This window comes from Mytilus edulis, chromosome 1, assembly GCF_963676685.1.
Source record: "Mytilus edulis chromosome 1, xbMytEdul2.2, whole genome shotgun sequence".
Taxonomy (NCBI): Eukaryota; Metazoa; Mollusca; class Bivalvia; order Mytilida; family Mytilidae; genus Mytilus; species Mytilus edulis.
The window spans coordinates 48,168,057-48,186,004 of record NC_092344.1 but is presented as its reverse complement, the minus strand read 5'-3'; the positions used below and the strand labels follow the sequence as shown (position 1 = coordinate 48,186,004).

Sequence of the window (17,948 nt, the reverse complement as noted above, 5' to 3'; positions counted from 1 at the left end):
TATTTCAAAATAGCGAGTTTTGTAAATGACTGTTATAAAATTAAAAGTATGTAGATATAAACTTTAGAAGGTAAAAAGTTTAAAAGAAGAAAAAAATTACAGATCTGGCAGTGTGTTTATAATAAGATGCCATTTATTGAAAATTTGGCGGGAAGTTATTCTCTCCGGATTTTTTATACATTTAACAAATAACAAGAATCACATAATAGTAAAACAAATTATGCCAGGGAAAGAAGGGTGTAGTTTGTTTTACTGATACTACACGGATAAAACTTGAGGATTCAAAAATTTCTAACAAAAATTTCAAGACAAGAGTAGCGATTATCCTTTAGGAGAAACTCACTTTTAAAAAAGGAATAACCCACATGACACTTAGTTTTTTTAAATTTGGAAGCTGGCACGTTTTATTCTAGACAGTTTAAAAAACATAACATAGAAAAAAGAAAGACTGACCAACACGTACCCCACCAATAACTTGGTGTTCTAAGCAAATCCTGCCCCACATGTGGCATCCGTCGATAGATAAACACCAGTGATAAGTCTCATTTTGTCTGATTGTGAACGACATCAATATCAATAACCTTGAACTTTAATTTCTTAATTTCCAACTTTTGAAATTGAAGCAATTAAAATCACTTGTTTGCAAATCTTAATATCAACTTGTTCTACCAGTTACATATTTGACAGGCTTCAAAGCTATATCTTTTCCTCGACATCTTCAAATTTCCCATTTTTCATCAAGGTGAACTACCTGACATATAAAATACCTACTTTTCTTATTTTTTTTATTTGGTTTCGTCCCGAACAAGTAGGAAATATTGTTTTCAATAGACGTTAAGCAAGCAACAACCAAACAATCATTTTCCTAGGCATCTGATTTAATCTATGATTTCTCTGATCAATGTTAACGCTTACTTGAAATATCGTTCACAATCAGACAAAATGAGACTTATCACTGGTGTTTATCTATCGACGGATGCCACATGTGGGGCAGGATTTGCTTAGAACACCAAGTTATTGGTGGAGTACGTGTTGGTCAGTCTTTCTTTTTTCTATGTTATGTTTTTTAAACTGTTGTTTGTTGTATGACAAACTGGTCGTTTTTCTCATTCGCCTTTACGTTGCTATTTTGCGTTCGACTTGTGCGTTTGAATTTCCCTTTGCTGTCTTTCTCTTCACTTTTTCATTCATACAACTGGCAAACGTGGTACCCTCTCCCTATACTTCTAAAACAAATTGAAGAGAGATCACAATGTGCAAATAACTCAGTCCGAGTCCAGACACAGATATGAAGTAAAAAGGTCATTATTTGACTCTAAAATGGGATATTGTAATATTATTTCTAGACAACAATATCTACGATCTAAAATATGCAAATTTAGATGATCGATTCTTTGTTTCTACTGTTCATTTTATACATTGTTGACCGCTTCACAAGTACGAATTTTATCATTTTTATTGCTAAATGCCGTTTGTGTTTTTAATCTTTATTGTCCCTTCGAACATTCAGCACAGCGTACATATATATATTCTGAGTATCTATGAGAAGAAAGCGGGGGAAATGGGAAGGGGGCATTGCTACTTGAAAATAAGTAAATTTATGTTTGAAAGAGCTATAATGCAGACGAACCACCCAAATAGTGTCTGCTGTTGCAAAGGTAATATTATGTTTTCTAATAAAGTAATTGCTTGACTTATTATTGATGTTGAAAGCTTCTTTCAGCATTCTTGGCTATTTCACTTTGGTCAATTTTTATTGGCGGATGAATCCACTAGGAAAACTGATATATATACTAGTAGTCAATTAAGATCGGAGTCGAACGCAGCTTGCCACTTAAAACCTAAAAGTTGATTTTAGACGGATTTCTCAGATCATTTGGCCACTGAGGCCTCCCCAGGGTTTAATTGAGAAATCTCATGAATTTTAAGTGTTATGAGTAATTGAATTGACTCCTTTCCCAAGCTGAAAAAGTTTCATGCGTTATATGTTCAGCACCTTGAAGTATAAAAACAGAATTATCATTGATGTAAAACCAGACTTTTTAAACTGTCAATTCATTGATATGATCAGATATGTGTTAGTTTATCACATTTGATTAAAACTATTCTTATTGATATCAAGTTATTCAAAGTGCAAGGCTGCACAAAGCAGATTACATCAGAATTAAATATATAGTTCCTAGTTGCATGTGATAACGTTCTTAAAGATAGTAAACCACTTTCCAGCAAAATGTTCCATACTTTTATAGAAATGTGTGACAAGTCAGTAACTGTTATCTGTTTTTCTTCTTTTTTCACAATCTGATTCAATCGATATCATTTTTTTTTTTATTCAAGTAGGAAACAGCTTCAACCAAATATGTACTTTAAAGTAAAACATCGGAAATCGTGTTTTTCCATACATAACGCCCATATTTCAATGATTTATACTTGTTTATCAAGCTAAATATAAGTATTGGCTTCCGACACAAAGATCTATTTCACTTGTACTGATGTAAAACAAGGAAGAATTTAATTTTTATATGACAATATTCAAAGTTTTATCCGGAATATAAATACAGATAGAAACTAACAATATATATATATATATATATATATATATAAGTAAGTTTGATTTGTATTCTAACTACATGGCAGTAAACTATAAAAAGTGCTTTCGAACTTATGAAAATGAAAAGTTTGACAGCAAGGTAACAATTGTTACGGATGAAGATGACGACCAATCAGATTATGAGGAAATTGCCGAATGTGTTGAAACTCCGTCGGAAGAAAAAAAGAATCAAAACAAATACACAGATTGGAATAAACGGGATACAAGTAAATCTACTAATGCAGAAAATAAGAGTAAAGTCAATGGGAACAGAACTGAAAGTAAACAAGACTTCGACTTGAAACTACCTAGTATTATACAGAAAGTGAAACCTGTGAAATTTGTAAGCAAAACATGGAGAACTGCATGTGTATTATCTGCCTTCCTTTGTGTTGGGTTGATGTCAGTTATTGGTGTACTATTGTGGTTAATGCTTTCAACAAAGGGTAAGAAACTTATATAAAACAAAGATGATGATAGGGTGATCTACTGAATCAGTTCTTCTTTTATTTAAATGGGCGCAGAAGTAGCAACACTGCTCATTTACATCACCTTAACTGAACCACATTTTTAATAGTAAGTCGAAAAAAAATACTAAAGTAAAATGTTTATGTAAATAATGCATTTCATATTAAAGGAAAACAGGAATCACCAAAAATACTGGAAAGACCAACAACAAGCAACAACATTCGATTCCTCCTTGTGTATGAAACCGGTTTACCTATATGAGCATTAAGCACCCAATATTCCAAAAAGCTTTTGCCAATACAGGTAAGGTAATCTAATATTTCTGGGATAGAAAATCCTTAGTAATTGGAAAAACGCAAAGCTTTGTAACCAGTAATTTGATTACAACTATTTAAAGGCATTGAAAATACAGTTTATGCATTTCATCACACTAGTGCGTTTCCACCATCGAACTGAGGCGTACCATCAGCAAATCAGCGTGATCAAGATCTTACTTAAGCGTTCAACCATCGCACATCAGCGTCATCCCCGCAGTTCGGAATAGCATCGCGGTTCACAGTCCTACAAATATTTGAAGATTCGTAAACATATAAATAACTAGATGTTATCATGTTTATGTCAAGTCTTATCTCATAATTTTATTGTGTTACTTTATTATGTAGTATTTCTATTTCTATCCCTATCGTCCTTCTGTTTCTTGTTTATATTCAAATATGGCCATTATAAAATATGATTGTATTTATATCATGTATGTCAACCATAAATTGGTCTATGTCATGTTATCAAATAAATCCAAAATATTACAATAGCATCTTAAATTTCGACTTCCGATTGAAAATAATCATTTTGAAATATTAAACATCAGATTCGTCCGGACATGGCTGCGAATTTATCCAAAACGCACAGAAATACAGACACAACACTTTAGCATTGATGATACGGACGTTTTGGAGAAATCAAGAGGTGATCAAATTTTAAACTCCAGTCAATCCTTATTTTCGTCAATCCTCGGGTAATTGTTTTTTTTAATGTTTTCAGAACTTGCATGACTACAGGTCGATTATATAGCTGTCTACGTGCGTAAAAAAAACATATATCCCTTTTATTCAACATCAACCGCATTTGGATATTAGGAATATAGGTTTTTTTTTCAAACGCCCGTATAGACGATAGAACTGTTGCATGTATAAAGTCACTATGAATAGAATATGTTTGTTATGTAATATTAAAAGAAATGACATCGTGTTTTTGATTTAAAGTACTTATTTTTTTGGAGTAATTAAGCGATAGAGGTAAAGAAGTCATTGTTGAACCAACATTACGTTTTCCTCTTATGTAAAATAACATTATGTTAGAAAATGTTAACAAGTTCATCTGTTATATTTTTATTTAATAGTGTCTCCTTGTGAACTTGTTCATTGTTTTAATGATGGAAATTGTTCCGTTTCCGGAGAAATTGCTATCTGCACTTGCCATACAGGATTTGGCGGATTAAGATGTGAAGGTAATTAATTATTGCTATGCCTGATTGTATTGGTCTTGAATAAATGTGATAATTTGAGACAGTTTAGAAATGCAATTTTGTCCACAGCCCATACGGGATCCAACACAAATATGTTATCGGTTTTTTTTTTATCAGGGGAACTTTACAAGCTTCAGAGGGCCTTTATAATTTAAGAAAAATAAGATGCAGTTTCCACGCTTTTCCGTTTATAATATGTAGAAGAATGGCTATATAATACCGGTAAGAAAACTGACATTAATATTCAATTAAGATCGGAGTCGAAAGCACCTCGTCACTATAAACCTTCAGGATGATAGTAGATGAATTTCGCAATCACTAGATGATTGAGGCATCAGTCCAAAATTGGACGAATCAAGTTATCCAAAGTGCTACGCTGTACAAAGCCGATTTTATCAGAATAAAACCTGCCTAGTTGTATATAAAACGTTTTTAGAGATAGTCAAACTTTCTCTAGCAAAACGTGTTATAAAATTGAGAATGGAAATTGGGAATGTGTCAAAGAGACAACAACCCGACCAAATAAAAAACAACAGCAGAGGGTCACCAACAGGTCTTCAATGTAGCGAGAAATTCCCGCACCCGGAGGCGTCTTTCAGCTGGCCCCTAAACAAATATATACTAGTCCAGTGATAATGAACGCCATACTAATTTCCAAATTGTACACAAGAAACTAAAATTAAAATAATACAAGACTAACAAAGGCCAGAGGCTCCTGACTTGGGACAGGCGCAAAAATGCGGCGGGGTTAAACATGTTTGTGAGATCTCAACCCTCCCCCCTATACCTCTAACCAATGTAGTAAAGTAAACGCATAACAATATGCACATTAAAATTCAGTTCAAGAGAAATCCGAGTCTGATGTCAGAAGATGTAACCAAAGAAAATAAACAAAATGACAAAAATACATAAATAACAACAGACTACTAGCAGTTAACTGACATGCCAGCTCCAGACTTCAATTAAACTGACTGAAAGATTATGATTTCATCATATGAACATCAGGCACAATCCTTCCCGTTAGGGGTTTAGTATCATACCATCATAGAACATAACCCGTGTCATGCCAACAACTGTTTTAAAAAAAAAATAATGTGTTTAGTTCCGATGCAAAGACCTTATCAGTGACTCAATATTAACGCCAAAATATGCAATCTTTAATGACTTGACAACAGTATCGTAATTATATCCCTTCTTAATAAGTCTATTCAAAGGTTTTGTAAGTTTCTGAGGTGAATACTGACACCTTTGTGCTTTATAAAGAATATTACCATAAAAAATTGGATGTGAAATACCTGAACGTATTAGAAGTCTACATGTTGAGCTATATTTACGAATGATGTCTTTATACCGATGATAAAATTTAGTAAATGTTTTGACTAGTTTGTGATATCGAAAACCCTGGTGTAATAATTTTTCAGTAATACATAAATTTCCCTCGTTAAAATCTAAAACATTGTTACATACACGAGCGAATCGTACAAGTTGAGATATATAAACACCCTAAGATGGTGACAAGGGAACGTTACCATCTAAAAACGGATAATTAACGATAGGAAATGAAAAATCATCCCTTTTATCATAAATTTTAGTATTCAGCTTTCCATTAGTGATATAGATATTAAGATCGAGAAAAGGGCAGTGGTCATTGTATATATATAAACGTGTGCAAAGTAAGTTATCTTTTATCTTTTTTTTTTCTTTTTTTACAATAATACTTTTATTCAAGTAGGAAACACCAACTTCAACCAAACATATTCTTCAAAACATAAAACACAAAAAAAATCGTAATTTTCCACATATGACCCCCTTGTTTCGATGACTTATACTTGTTTATATAGCTAAATATAAGTATTGGCTTCCGACACAATGATCTATTACACTCATCCCGTAGTAAAACAAGGAAGCAGTTACTTCTTATATGACAATTGTTCAACGTTTCATCCGGAATATAAACAGAACTAGAAATATACAATATTTTTAAGTTTTTAAGCCTGATTGTATCAGTCTTCAATAAAGTAGATAATTTGTGACAGATTAGAAATGCAATTTCTTCCACAGCCCATGAGGAAACAAACACAAATCTATTTTCGTTTGTTTTTTTTATATACTGATTTTATGAGGGGAACTTTACAAGATTCAGAGGGTCTTTATAATTTAAGAAAAAAATCAGATGCAGTTTCCACGCTTGTCCGTTAATGTACGGCTGAATTGTTGCATCTTTGTTTGCATTGTTGGTGGTTCAACCTATGAAATGCAATCTGCTTACCGCATTACGCAGTTGAGTTTGTATTTTCAACATGTCCTCCCCATTTGATTTTTATATCAGGGTCTCCATGCGATAACTATAGCTGTGGCAATGGTGGTACGTGCTTTCTTGATGAATTCCAGCCAAAATGTGCATGTAGAAATGGATTTACTGGTGACAATTGTACAAGTAAGTTAATGAAATATAGCAGTTCTATTGTTTGTGTCGACGTCATTAATGTCGCAAAACGGAGACAACTTTTAGCAATCCTAGATTCCATCGTCGGCGTCGTCAACATAAATGGTCAGTCTGTAGCTATTTTTTTTAAAACATTAATAATATTGTCAAACCGTCATGGAATTATTTGAAATTTGGACAGGAGCTTGTTTATAACCAAAATACAGTTTCCCGAGAAAAATTCCGAACATATGTATTTTCATTTTTCAGTATTTTACCGATACATGGACTTATTTTTTTATACAGTTAATCTTTAGTGTGAGGTTATAGTTTTTCAGTCAACTTTGAGGAAACATTATGGTCGCCATCACGATTTGTTAACTATAAAGGAAGGTTAATTTCACAAATGGTTATGAATAATATACACCCGTTGTTGTACTCCTGATCTATTTTTGAATACTGGCTGTTATTCACTGCCGGCGTTTTCGTTACCTTTTGACATGTAACGGATTCCGCATTCACATCATGCCATAGATTTGGAAACAAATAATTCGCCATAGATAAGGTCAATAGAAAATTTGCCATAGATTTTGGATTTTAACAATCTGCCATAGATTTGGATTTTAACAATCTGCCAATAATTTGGATTGAAAAAAAAATCTGCAATAGATATGACTCAGAGATGGAATGACGTCATATTTACCATAGATTGGGATTTTGCAATAAATTGGAATCTGCCATAGATGCGAGTCCACGAAAAGCTTGGTCGGATCATGGATCGAATATTTACATACTCGGTGTAATAGTCCACCATTATTGCTATCATAATACATCTCCCTTTTTTCACGTATCTATTATAATATTTGTTATTTTCCAGTAACGCCATGTTCAAGGTCACCATGTGAACACGCTGGGAGTTGTTCGGTGGCAGGTTCGATTTTTTCTTGTTCTTGTTTAAACGGATTTACAGGAATACAATGCGAAAGTGAGTAATATGATTTTTGCTTTTACCTGGCTGCATAGGTATAATCATTATAACCCTAAACATATTCGATGTTTTCAATAATAATTTACTAGTACAGTGAAACCTGATTAAACCGAACCCTGAATAAACCGGAAACCTGTCTAATCCAAACTTGTTCTGAAGACCAACCATATCACATGTTATGCATTGTGAACCTGATGAAACCGAATCCCTGCCAAAACCGAACGAAATCTCAAGTCCCGAAAGGGTTCGGTTTAGTCAGGTTTCACTGTATATGAGGAGATGCTGTATATGTCAATTGGACAGCAATCAATCGACAAATCTATTGGGCAACATTAAGTTTCCAAAATTATAGATTGTTTTCTATATAATATGTTCAGTCTTATAGGCTGGATGTGACGTAGATTCATGGTGCTCCCTAGAGTTCTCCACTTTCTCATAAACATGCAAAGTTGGTTTCGGGTTCGCGTGTCGCCATGTCTAAACGTGGGCGTTTGAAGTATGAGCGGCATAGTGTCATAGTGCATGTGAATTTATGCCAACAACGATACGTTTAGAAATTCGTACATTACCTGTTGCGGGCTAAATGTCTAATCTAATCCTATTAGACGGATAGAATTGATCCGGACATTTTACTAACACGGCAAACGTCCAGCTCAACGTGTGGGTCTAGTACAAATCAGGTTTTATATCTATACTATTAAACGAGAAGACCTCATTTTTGGTGTCGCTTTTCTTCTTTCCACAATAAATTAATCAACACGACTCTGTGTCCTATATGTACAGTGCAAAGTCGCATTTGTCATCCATTCATATGATTATTCAGATTGAGTTATTTTGGGAGAAAAACGAAAAAAAGGCATCCAGATATTGTCCCGTCATTGGACGAAATTTTAAGTCAGATTATACTTCCGGTTTGCGTTTTTCTGTATACTTTGAACAAACAAATAGTACGAATAAAGTGTATTTAAATTCTGTTCAGAGTTTATTAAATGGAGAGGGTCTGTATACTATGTCAAATGACCACCATGGACCGATTACTAAACTAAGAATTGAAAGTAAATACACTTTATTTATATAGTAATATACAGATAAGCGCTAAAATTATTAATGTGAACTTTTGATTCCTTTTCTGAAATTCTCCATTCATTAAATATTTTACAAAATTCATTGATTACAAAAGAAAGATGTGATATGATTGCCATGTTGAGACAACTCTCCACAAGAGACCAAAATGACACAGAAATTAACGACTATATGTCACCGTACGGCCTTCAACAACGAGCAAAGCCCATACCGCATACTTAGCTTTAAAAGGCCCCGAAATGACGATGTAAAAAAATTCAAACGAGAAAACTAGCGGCCTTATTTAAGTACAAAAAAGGAACGAAAAACAAATATGTAACACACAAACAAACGACAACCACTGAACTACAGGCTCCTTACTTAAATGTTCATAACATACTAAATGTATGTTCATATTGAAATTGATAGAAAACCAAAGAATTATGGAAATGAAGGAGGAGGTATAAAACTTCGAACAACACTTTACATATACTTTTAACTCCGCTCTGAATGCCCGCGATTTCGCGGGTGTGTTCTAGTATCTATAATACTAAAATAACGAGGTCCAATTTGTCAGCCGTCATCTGGTAAAAACGACAAATCAAAGAATTCAACTCTCTATATAGCTAATATAGGACAATGGTGTAGATTACAAATTACACCACTCCAGACCCTTTTGTTTTCCACATAATTAATATTGCCAATAATTAACAAGTTCCGCGGTCGAATCCGACAACGATACAAACAGTATATTCACCTGTTACCTATTACCTTATCTGTACATTCCGCATTTGACAGGCGCACCACCAAACGGTGTATTTAGGATTTGCTATATACACCGGTCATAATCAAAGGGCTGACACTACTTAATTCAATCATTGTCAAATTGTTCCCTATTGTAGTTTTATTCAGCAACCAGCAAGACATTCTAAGATAACTAATATAGGACAATGCTGTTGATTAAAAAATACTCCATTCTTGGATAGCCAGGACCTTTTGTTTTCCATATAATTAATATTACCAATAATTGATAAGTTCCAGGTCGACGGGTTCAAACAGAAAGATTTGAAAGCAGAGAAAACTGTGTATCTTATAATCGACATGACTTTATCAGATGACAATACCAATTACTAAAATAAGGCTTAGGCATAGTTATATACTTTAATTCATTCACGGACCCGCGATATCACGGGTGTGTACTTGTATATATTATTATTAACATGTTCTCAATCTCCTGAAGCTATATTGACTGAGATTTACACGAACACAAGTGGTAACGAAATTTTAACTGTTTCGATCTTTGAACTATATTTTTGTTGTTGAACATAGTAACATTTAATAAAATACTATTACATTATTTGAAATTTTTAAAGTTTATGAAGCTGACTTTGAGAACGACGTTGGCTCCATGTTTATTCAGGATCTAAATGACGAACACAACTGGAGAATACATTCGGTAATACATACGAATTAACAAAATGTTGGCTTTACGTTAAAGGGATATCAACCGAATGACAAAAACACAAAAAGACATCCTAAATTCAACATGTAATCCTCAACCAGACTTTACTTTTATAAATTGTTATTTGGATGGAGAGTTGTCTCATTGGCACTCATACCACATCTTTCTATATCTATGTTCTTTATTTCATGCTATAAATCGTACTGAGAATCTGAAAGTTGGGAATACATTTTGCAGGCACAACCAACGATGTGCCTTAATTAGCATAGATTTCATGTAGCTACGCCAAAAACAGTACAGGACCATGATCTTGTGAAATTGCAAAACAATTTTTTTTTAGTAATACGCTAAACTATTATATCTGTATAGAGGTGTGGGTATGATTGAAAATGAGAAAACTATCCACCGGAGTTCAAATGAAGGGGGTGATAGCAACTATATGGTACCACACGGCCTTCGACAATTATAAAAAAAAACATACCGTATTGACGGCTATAAAAGACAAAAAACGAAAGATGTGAAACACACAAGAAAACTAACTTGAATATAAAAAAAACAAAATTACAAAAAAAAACAAAACAAATATGAAACATGCAACGACAACCACTAAATTACAGTCTCCGGAGTTGGGACAGCCGCATACAGAATGTGGCGGGTATATCATGTTTGTTAAATATTTTAAAAGCTCTTCCCTAATCTGGGGCAGTGGTTTAACAGCACAAACAAAAAAGAACAAACCAGTTGCAGTTGGTTTAAATCAAATGCTTGGTACGAGGCTATAAAAAACTAACATAGAAAATAGATAAAAGAAGATCTGGTAAATAGACACATATTTCCGAAATAAGAGTACTCGCAGTTACTGGAATCTAGTTCCAAGCCAATTAGAGGTACAACTGTTGCTAATTAAAAAAATGTTCTCCCTGACTAAAGTATCTTTAAGTTCACTCGTTTTTTTTAGTTTTTGTATTATATCTGTCTCGTTTAATTAAACGCAAGACATAAGGAAATTTGTTAAACAGAATTCCACGCATATTGTGCTGTTTGCTTGATGTTGAATATTATTCATAGTGGTTATATAAAAAGAATAAAAAATGTGGTATTTGATTGCCAATGAGACAACTCTCCACCAGAGACCAAAATGACACAGAAATTGGTCACCGTACGGCCTTCAACACTGAGCAAAGCCCATACCGCAAAGTCAGCGTTAAAAGGCCCCGAAATGACAATGTAAAACAATTCAAACTAGAAAACTAACGGCCTTATTTATCTATAAAAAATGAACGAAAAACAAATATGTAACAATGAGCATAATCCACGTATACTTGTATTTTGTTATGCAGAACTCAACATCTAGTATAGGGACTGGTCCGTCCTCAGCATACACAGGTGATAACTACTTATATTTCGAGGCAACATCTGTCACTCAAGGATCTGTTGCAAGATTTCTATCCCGGGACTTCATTTTTGGTAAGCTTATTTAACCTTTATATGTTATAGTTACTCTTAAACAAATATGCATTGTGTCGTAAAAAATATTGTTTCAATCAACATTGAGACATGATTTAACTTTTATATTTTATAATTTAATATAAAATAAATACTAATAATCCAAATTCTTTAACAATACATGTATATATACAAGGAGAAAGATAGGATCGATGTATTGATGTAAAAATCTGACACAAAAACGTTATTGGTCCCTTTAATTCGGTTTACTGTTTTGTAGTTCCATCCCTCTACACTACACTTTCTGTATTGCTACATGTATGTATGACATAAATCCAGTCATTAATTTTCACGTTTGAATTGTTTTACATTTATCAATTCGGGGCCTTTTATATTTAACTATGTGGTATGGATTTGTCTCATTGTTAAAGGCCGAACGATGGCTTATAATTGTTATACCTTCTACTTCTTTTTATATCTGTTGAAGAGTTGTGTCGATTTTAATCATACCAGATCTTCTTATTTCTATATTTTATTCTGCAAATGTTTAAATGTATAAAGTACATTTTATCAAAACATTCCGTATGCCTTCAAACAATATTGGGCTCGTGGTGATATGTTATACTAAATTAATCTGAATATATATATAATTATAAATAAGACTACTCTCCATCCAAGTTAATACCTAAACAATAACAATTATAGGTCAAAGTACGACCTTCAACGCGGAGTCTTGGATAACATCAAACAGCAAGCTACAGAATGTATAAAGGACCCAAAATGACTAGTGTAAAATAATTAAAACAGGAAAACCGGCGCCTACCTTTACCTTAACCTGAGACTATAAAAAGACAAAAATATCAATTGAAATGGCTTTACTTGATCAAAAAGACATTTAAACAAAACCAAGTAAACATGCAATGAACGAATACGTCTATGACGCAATTGTATATATTTTTTTAATATGAATAATACGTTCCTAACATGAAGGTACCCAAATTGCAACTTTTTTTTTCTTTTTTTTTCACTTTCGTTTATTCATAATCCAGACAAAAGTTTCCATTCTGTGTTTAATTTGTAGATGTATCTTTATTTAATATATAGTGTCACCAATTTTATTGGAATCCAAATTGAATCATAGAAAAAAATGGTTTGAACCGATCTACAAAACGACCCATGATTCTTATGAGGAGTATACCAAAGGTGTCTTCATGCTTAAATTCAAATCCGTTAAAATCAAATAACTCTTACTGATGTATTGACTTATTTCTCCATAATATATTTAAAAACAATTTGATAATGGTCCATGCTTAATATTGTTTTAAGAAATGAATGCATATAACTTATCTTAATTACTCATTTCTTTTTTAAATTTTACCTTTTTTTAGATATGGCATTGCGTTTCCGTAGATTTGACTTTTTCCAGTGAATACTTCAGATTTGTTATTATTCGAATGACTCATATTTTCAGAATCTTCTGGATGTCTGAAGTTTCATTACCACATGTATGGTTCAGCAATGGGAACTTTGAACGTATATCAAGGAAGCAGACGTATTTGGAGAAAAGCCGGAAATCAAGGAAATCAATGGCGGCTTGTCGAAATTAGCCTGCAAGCTAATAACTTTAGTAGCTCAAATGTAAGAACAAATTCCACAACATGTATTTTATGAATAGATTCGGGTAGCAATATCTCTGTAAGTACTTAGACCAATTCTATAAATCAAATACAATTTCCATGATTGTTTCAATGATTTAAGATGATTTGAGAAATAGTAATTTGCGTAACGTTGTAATTAGTCAAAAGAGTCCGATAACTTTCAAATAATACAATCTTAATTTTCTCATTTTTTTTACTGTTTTAGATAGCCCTTTTACACCTTAATATTTGCATGCCTCATCATATCAGAAAAGGGAAAAAAGAAAATACACAGAAACAATAGAAAGAAAGAACCGGGAGAAAATAGACAACACTTATGTAGTATGTTAAAAACAAAATACCGACAAAACGACAAACTACATTCAATAAAGTATCATATAAAAAGAAAAAAAAACAACAATCAGCATCAAAATAAACTATCCACAATAAACCAGAAGTTAACACAGTAGCATCAGAGCAGTAAGGTACGTGTTTCTGTTCCACTAATAGCACTCGATGGACTTTACTTTAAAAATCAGTTATAGTCGAGTACTTTTTATTTAAAAATGTTTGCGCGTAAATGAGCGTTCCTGATGAATTTAATCTAGAAAAGCGCATGATCATCAGACTCATGCCATTCATAAAGTATTGTTTTATTTTTATACAGTTCCCGTCCTTACTTTTATACAGATTAAACACGTGTTGGTTAGACTTAATATCATAAGTTTAAAAAAAATCGGAAATGAAAATCCGCGGGTAGTAAACAAGTACAAACGAAATACTGAACGCATTTGTTCTTCTTTATTACAGATATCTTTTGAAGCAGTCCGTGGTTCAGGATACAAAAGTGATATTGCCATTGATGACGTTCAAGTACTGCTATCGGGCTGTTAAAACTATCAGTAATCAATTGAGCGGAATATTGGTGTTGATTGGATTACAATCCTTTTGGGTCAATAAACATTTGTGATCTGAGAGGCTCAATACATCAACATACTGTTTACTACATGTATGAGTGATCTTTCAAAAATACCACGAATGTGGAATGCAGGAGGAAATATACTTTATTTACTTTTCAAAGTGTCGTAAATTTGAAAAGAAAACTCTCGAAGCATTGCCACGAACATCAATGTAAATGAAAATCTACTATGACATCAGTAACTGTTATTCCCCTAAAACGTGGCCTTGATCTAAATCAGTAAAATTCTATTTAAATTTTGTTCGTGTCAAGGTGACCTCGTACATTATAGATAACTCAGAGTTTGGTAATGTTATTTGTTTTATACTTTGTTTAAAAAGCAGTCTGTTGTTTTCTTTATTTCAATGCATTGACAAAGATCGGATAAGTAATATTCCTTTTTTTCTGTATAAATTATACCGTTTCTGAAATGTAAGATTTATTTTTAACCGCAATAAAGTTGAGTACATTTCTATCGTCTTATTTTCATTCAGCTATTTCAAATCGGGACATTGCAATGAACATGTTCCTTCATCAGAACTTCACCACGCCAATTACATATAAAATTGAGAACGGAAATGGGGAATGTGTCAAAGAGACAACAACCCGACCGTAGAAAAAAAAACAACAGCAGAAGGTCACCAATAGGTCTTCAATGTAGCGAGAAATTCCCGCACCCGGAGGCGTCCTTCAGCTGGCCCCTAAACAAATATATACTAGTTCAGTGATAATGATGACTGTCTGCTCTCACGACTGTTCAGTTACACTTCAAATATAACATACTTGAAAGTATCTTATATCATAGTGGTCAAGGGGATGGCGTAGTAGAACCTACAATGTATGTGAAACAAAATCAAATCATTAAAGTAGAAATGAAACGATTTTTTAAGAAATTATAAACCAAACGCATATATCAACACCCATATGAGCCTCGACAAAATAGTCACTTCTGTATTTCAATCTTCTGCTACTGTTAAAATCAAGTATATAAGATGTACCAAGTTATAAGATCCTATAAGCCTGGGGCCGTGTCATCGAAAGTGTCCTAAGATTTGTCCTAAGATATGTCTTAGGACAAATTATAGGACAGTCTTATGATATGTCCCAGACTGTACATCGAAGCTATTCTAAGATAATCTTAACAAAGATGTCCTATCGTAGTCCTATGTTCTCGTTGCCGTATAATGATGCAATTATTTTATGAAGAATATACAAAAATAGTAGGCTTTCTGTATGGTACTGTACATTAGGTTTTCAAAATATTTTAGATCGAGTAAAAGAAAGAAAAGAAAGAGGAACATGTCATTTAATAATAATACATAAAATAAATACAATTTATACCGTTAAATTGTGTACACATTCATATACGGTAAAGATAAGTTTAATTATAAATAATTAGATGAGACAAACTCAAAGTGCCAAACTGTTTAGATTTTTAAAGTTCAAAGGGGAATGTACTCAATTAAGTTTGTCGATAACGTAGCTAATTTTGACGGTAAAGAAACATCAATTCGATCACTTCTCTGTTACGGGCTGTATTATTATGACTAGTCGAAAACATTTATTTTAACTTGAACACCAATAGGTTTTACATTTTCATTCTTGTCTCAAGCAAATACCCTACACTCCTACACATATTTTAAATATACCAGCGAATAAATTTGTCATTGATAAATACATTTTGAAAAACTTATCGTCTTATTCTTTTTTTTTGATTTTGAAGCCGCAAACGAAAATGTTAATGCCGTTCCCGATTAAACATACCACAAATACATTCCAAGTAAAGCATTCAATTCATCATTTTTGGCTTTTCAACCGAAAGGTAATGATAACACGTGTTTCGAATTGTTGTAAACAAACATTTTCATCGATATCAGTTATTAATAAGGTAGTTTTGACATTTAGCTTTTACATAGTGACCCAAATCAAAAGGAGTTTTGCAGCTACTTAGAAAAAAAGCGTAAAAGCAGTTAAAAAAAACAATTCACAAACCAAAAGCAATTATTATAGCTGGTTTATAGATATGAAAAAGATACATGTATCAAATATGATTTATAAAACCAATAATCAGTACTTTATAATGAACTGGCAAAATAAAAATGGAAGAAAACGACTACATCAGCAGAACATAAATATTTGACAACAAGAATTAAAAAAGAAATATTGTATTTTTCCAGCATGAAATACAATTCGACATCTTCATATAATATTGGTAAAAATTCATCCCCTTGGACATAACGAATAGTGCTTATCAAAAAGTTATTGAATAGTGCAAACCAAAGAGATACCAAATAGTGTTAATGAAAGAAATATCGAATAGTGCTTATCAAAGAGATATCAGCAGAAATCCAATTTGAGTAAAACTTGTAACTAGAACATTTATTCTACAGACAAAAAGAGCAGCTTAAAATAAAAACAACGTTGATTTAACCTGTAAATTATGTGACTAGACTGAAGAAACACTAACAAACTTTTTGCTGTGTTGTTAAGCCCTAGACCTAATTCGAATACCCGTACTGAAAAACATTATTTGTAAATATAGTGAGCTTCCTGCTTTCCAATATACTAATTCACAGCTAGACATTTTGCAACTAATTATTAACCCATTCCACAATGCTAGCAGTGATTATTTAGAAATTCTTGTTAAATTATTTTTATATTATTATGTCGGGTCTAATTAAAACTATATCGTATATTGTTTTATCCACACGGAATTTTGGATGGATACAAATAATTACATAGATACACATAATTTGATCGCTGTTGACAATCATATTAACACATCTACTTATTTTTACACAGTTATAAAAAGAATAGCATTTTACAAATGTACATCATATTATATATATAATGTTTATATAAATATAACAATATTATCTGAAAGATAAGATAACTACATATATATTAATTTTTGGAATATTCTTAGGCGAAATTGCAATTGTATTAATGTGATTAAGATTGAATTATATATGACGGTTGTTCATTGGTGCATTTATTATTCTTCTTTTTGATAAATGTCGTTAATGATGTAACACTGCTTCAAGTAAGTTATATCCCCGTATAGTCTTTTTTATTTGCACATTTCGTTTTTAAAAATAATCTACCTTTTCGAGGATTATGTTTGATAGTTATGTCAATGTGTTAATTAAAGTTCAATTATCTTCTGTTTTTGTATAAACAGGTACATGTATCTACAATCAGCAGATCATCAGTTTCACGCGGGTTTCCGTTTATTCAGCTATAATAGTTTAGGAAACAGCCCATACACCAACACATAAAACCTGAAGATATTTATCAATGTTTTCTAAGTACAGATATAGTGTAGTTTCACATGAACATAGGCTTCCGACTCAGTAATCAAATTTCAATCGAACGAAAGTAAACACGGAA

The 17,948-nt window shown here is 32.5% G+C and overlaps 1 protein-coding gene across 2 annotated transcripts; it reads left to right on the top strand.

Annotated features, from left to right (window-relative positions):
• The first annotated feature begins 2,413 nt into the window (after positions 1-2,413).
• On the top strand, positions 2,414-15,031 carry LOC139483748 (uncharacterized). 2 transcript variants are annotated; one of them, XM_071267636.1, is made up of 8 exons: positions 2,446-3,036; positions 4,455-4,562; positions 6,910-7,017; positions 7,883-7,990; positions 10,429-10,511; positions 11,858-11,984; positions 13,435-13,601; positions 14,411-15,031. In XM_071267636.1, the coding sequence occupies exons 1-8, from the start codon at positions 2,631-2,633 to the stop codon at positions 14,492-14,494; spliced, it is 1,191 nt and encodes a 396-aa protein (XP_071123737.1). In that variant the 5' UTR covers positions 2,446-2,630; the 3' UTR covers positions 14,495-15,031. The 2 variants fall into 2 exon arrangements, with proteins under 2 accessions (XP_071123738.1, XP_071123737.1); XM_071267637.1 differs by lacking the exon at positions 4,455-4,562 and having other exon boundaries at positions 2,414-3,036.
• Positions 15,032-17,948: the final 2,917 nt, after the last annotated feature.

Bases quoted from the DNA above. Each gene is read 5' to 3' on its own strand.
- LOC139483748 (XM_071267636.1), top strand. From the start codon at position 2,631: ATGGCAGTAAACTATAAAAAGTGCTTTCGAACTTATGAAAATGAAAAG. The intron at 4,563-6,909 runs GTAATTAATTAT...TTTTTATATCAG, and splicing joins TGGCGGATTAAGATGTGAAG to GGTCTCCATGCGATAACTAT. The intron at 7,991-10,428 runs GTGAGTAATATG...AAATTTTTAAAG, and splicing joins TACAGGAATACAATGCGAAA to TTTATGAAGCTGACTTTGAG.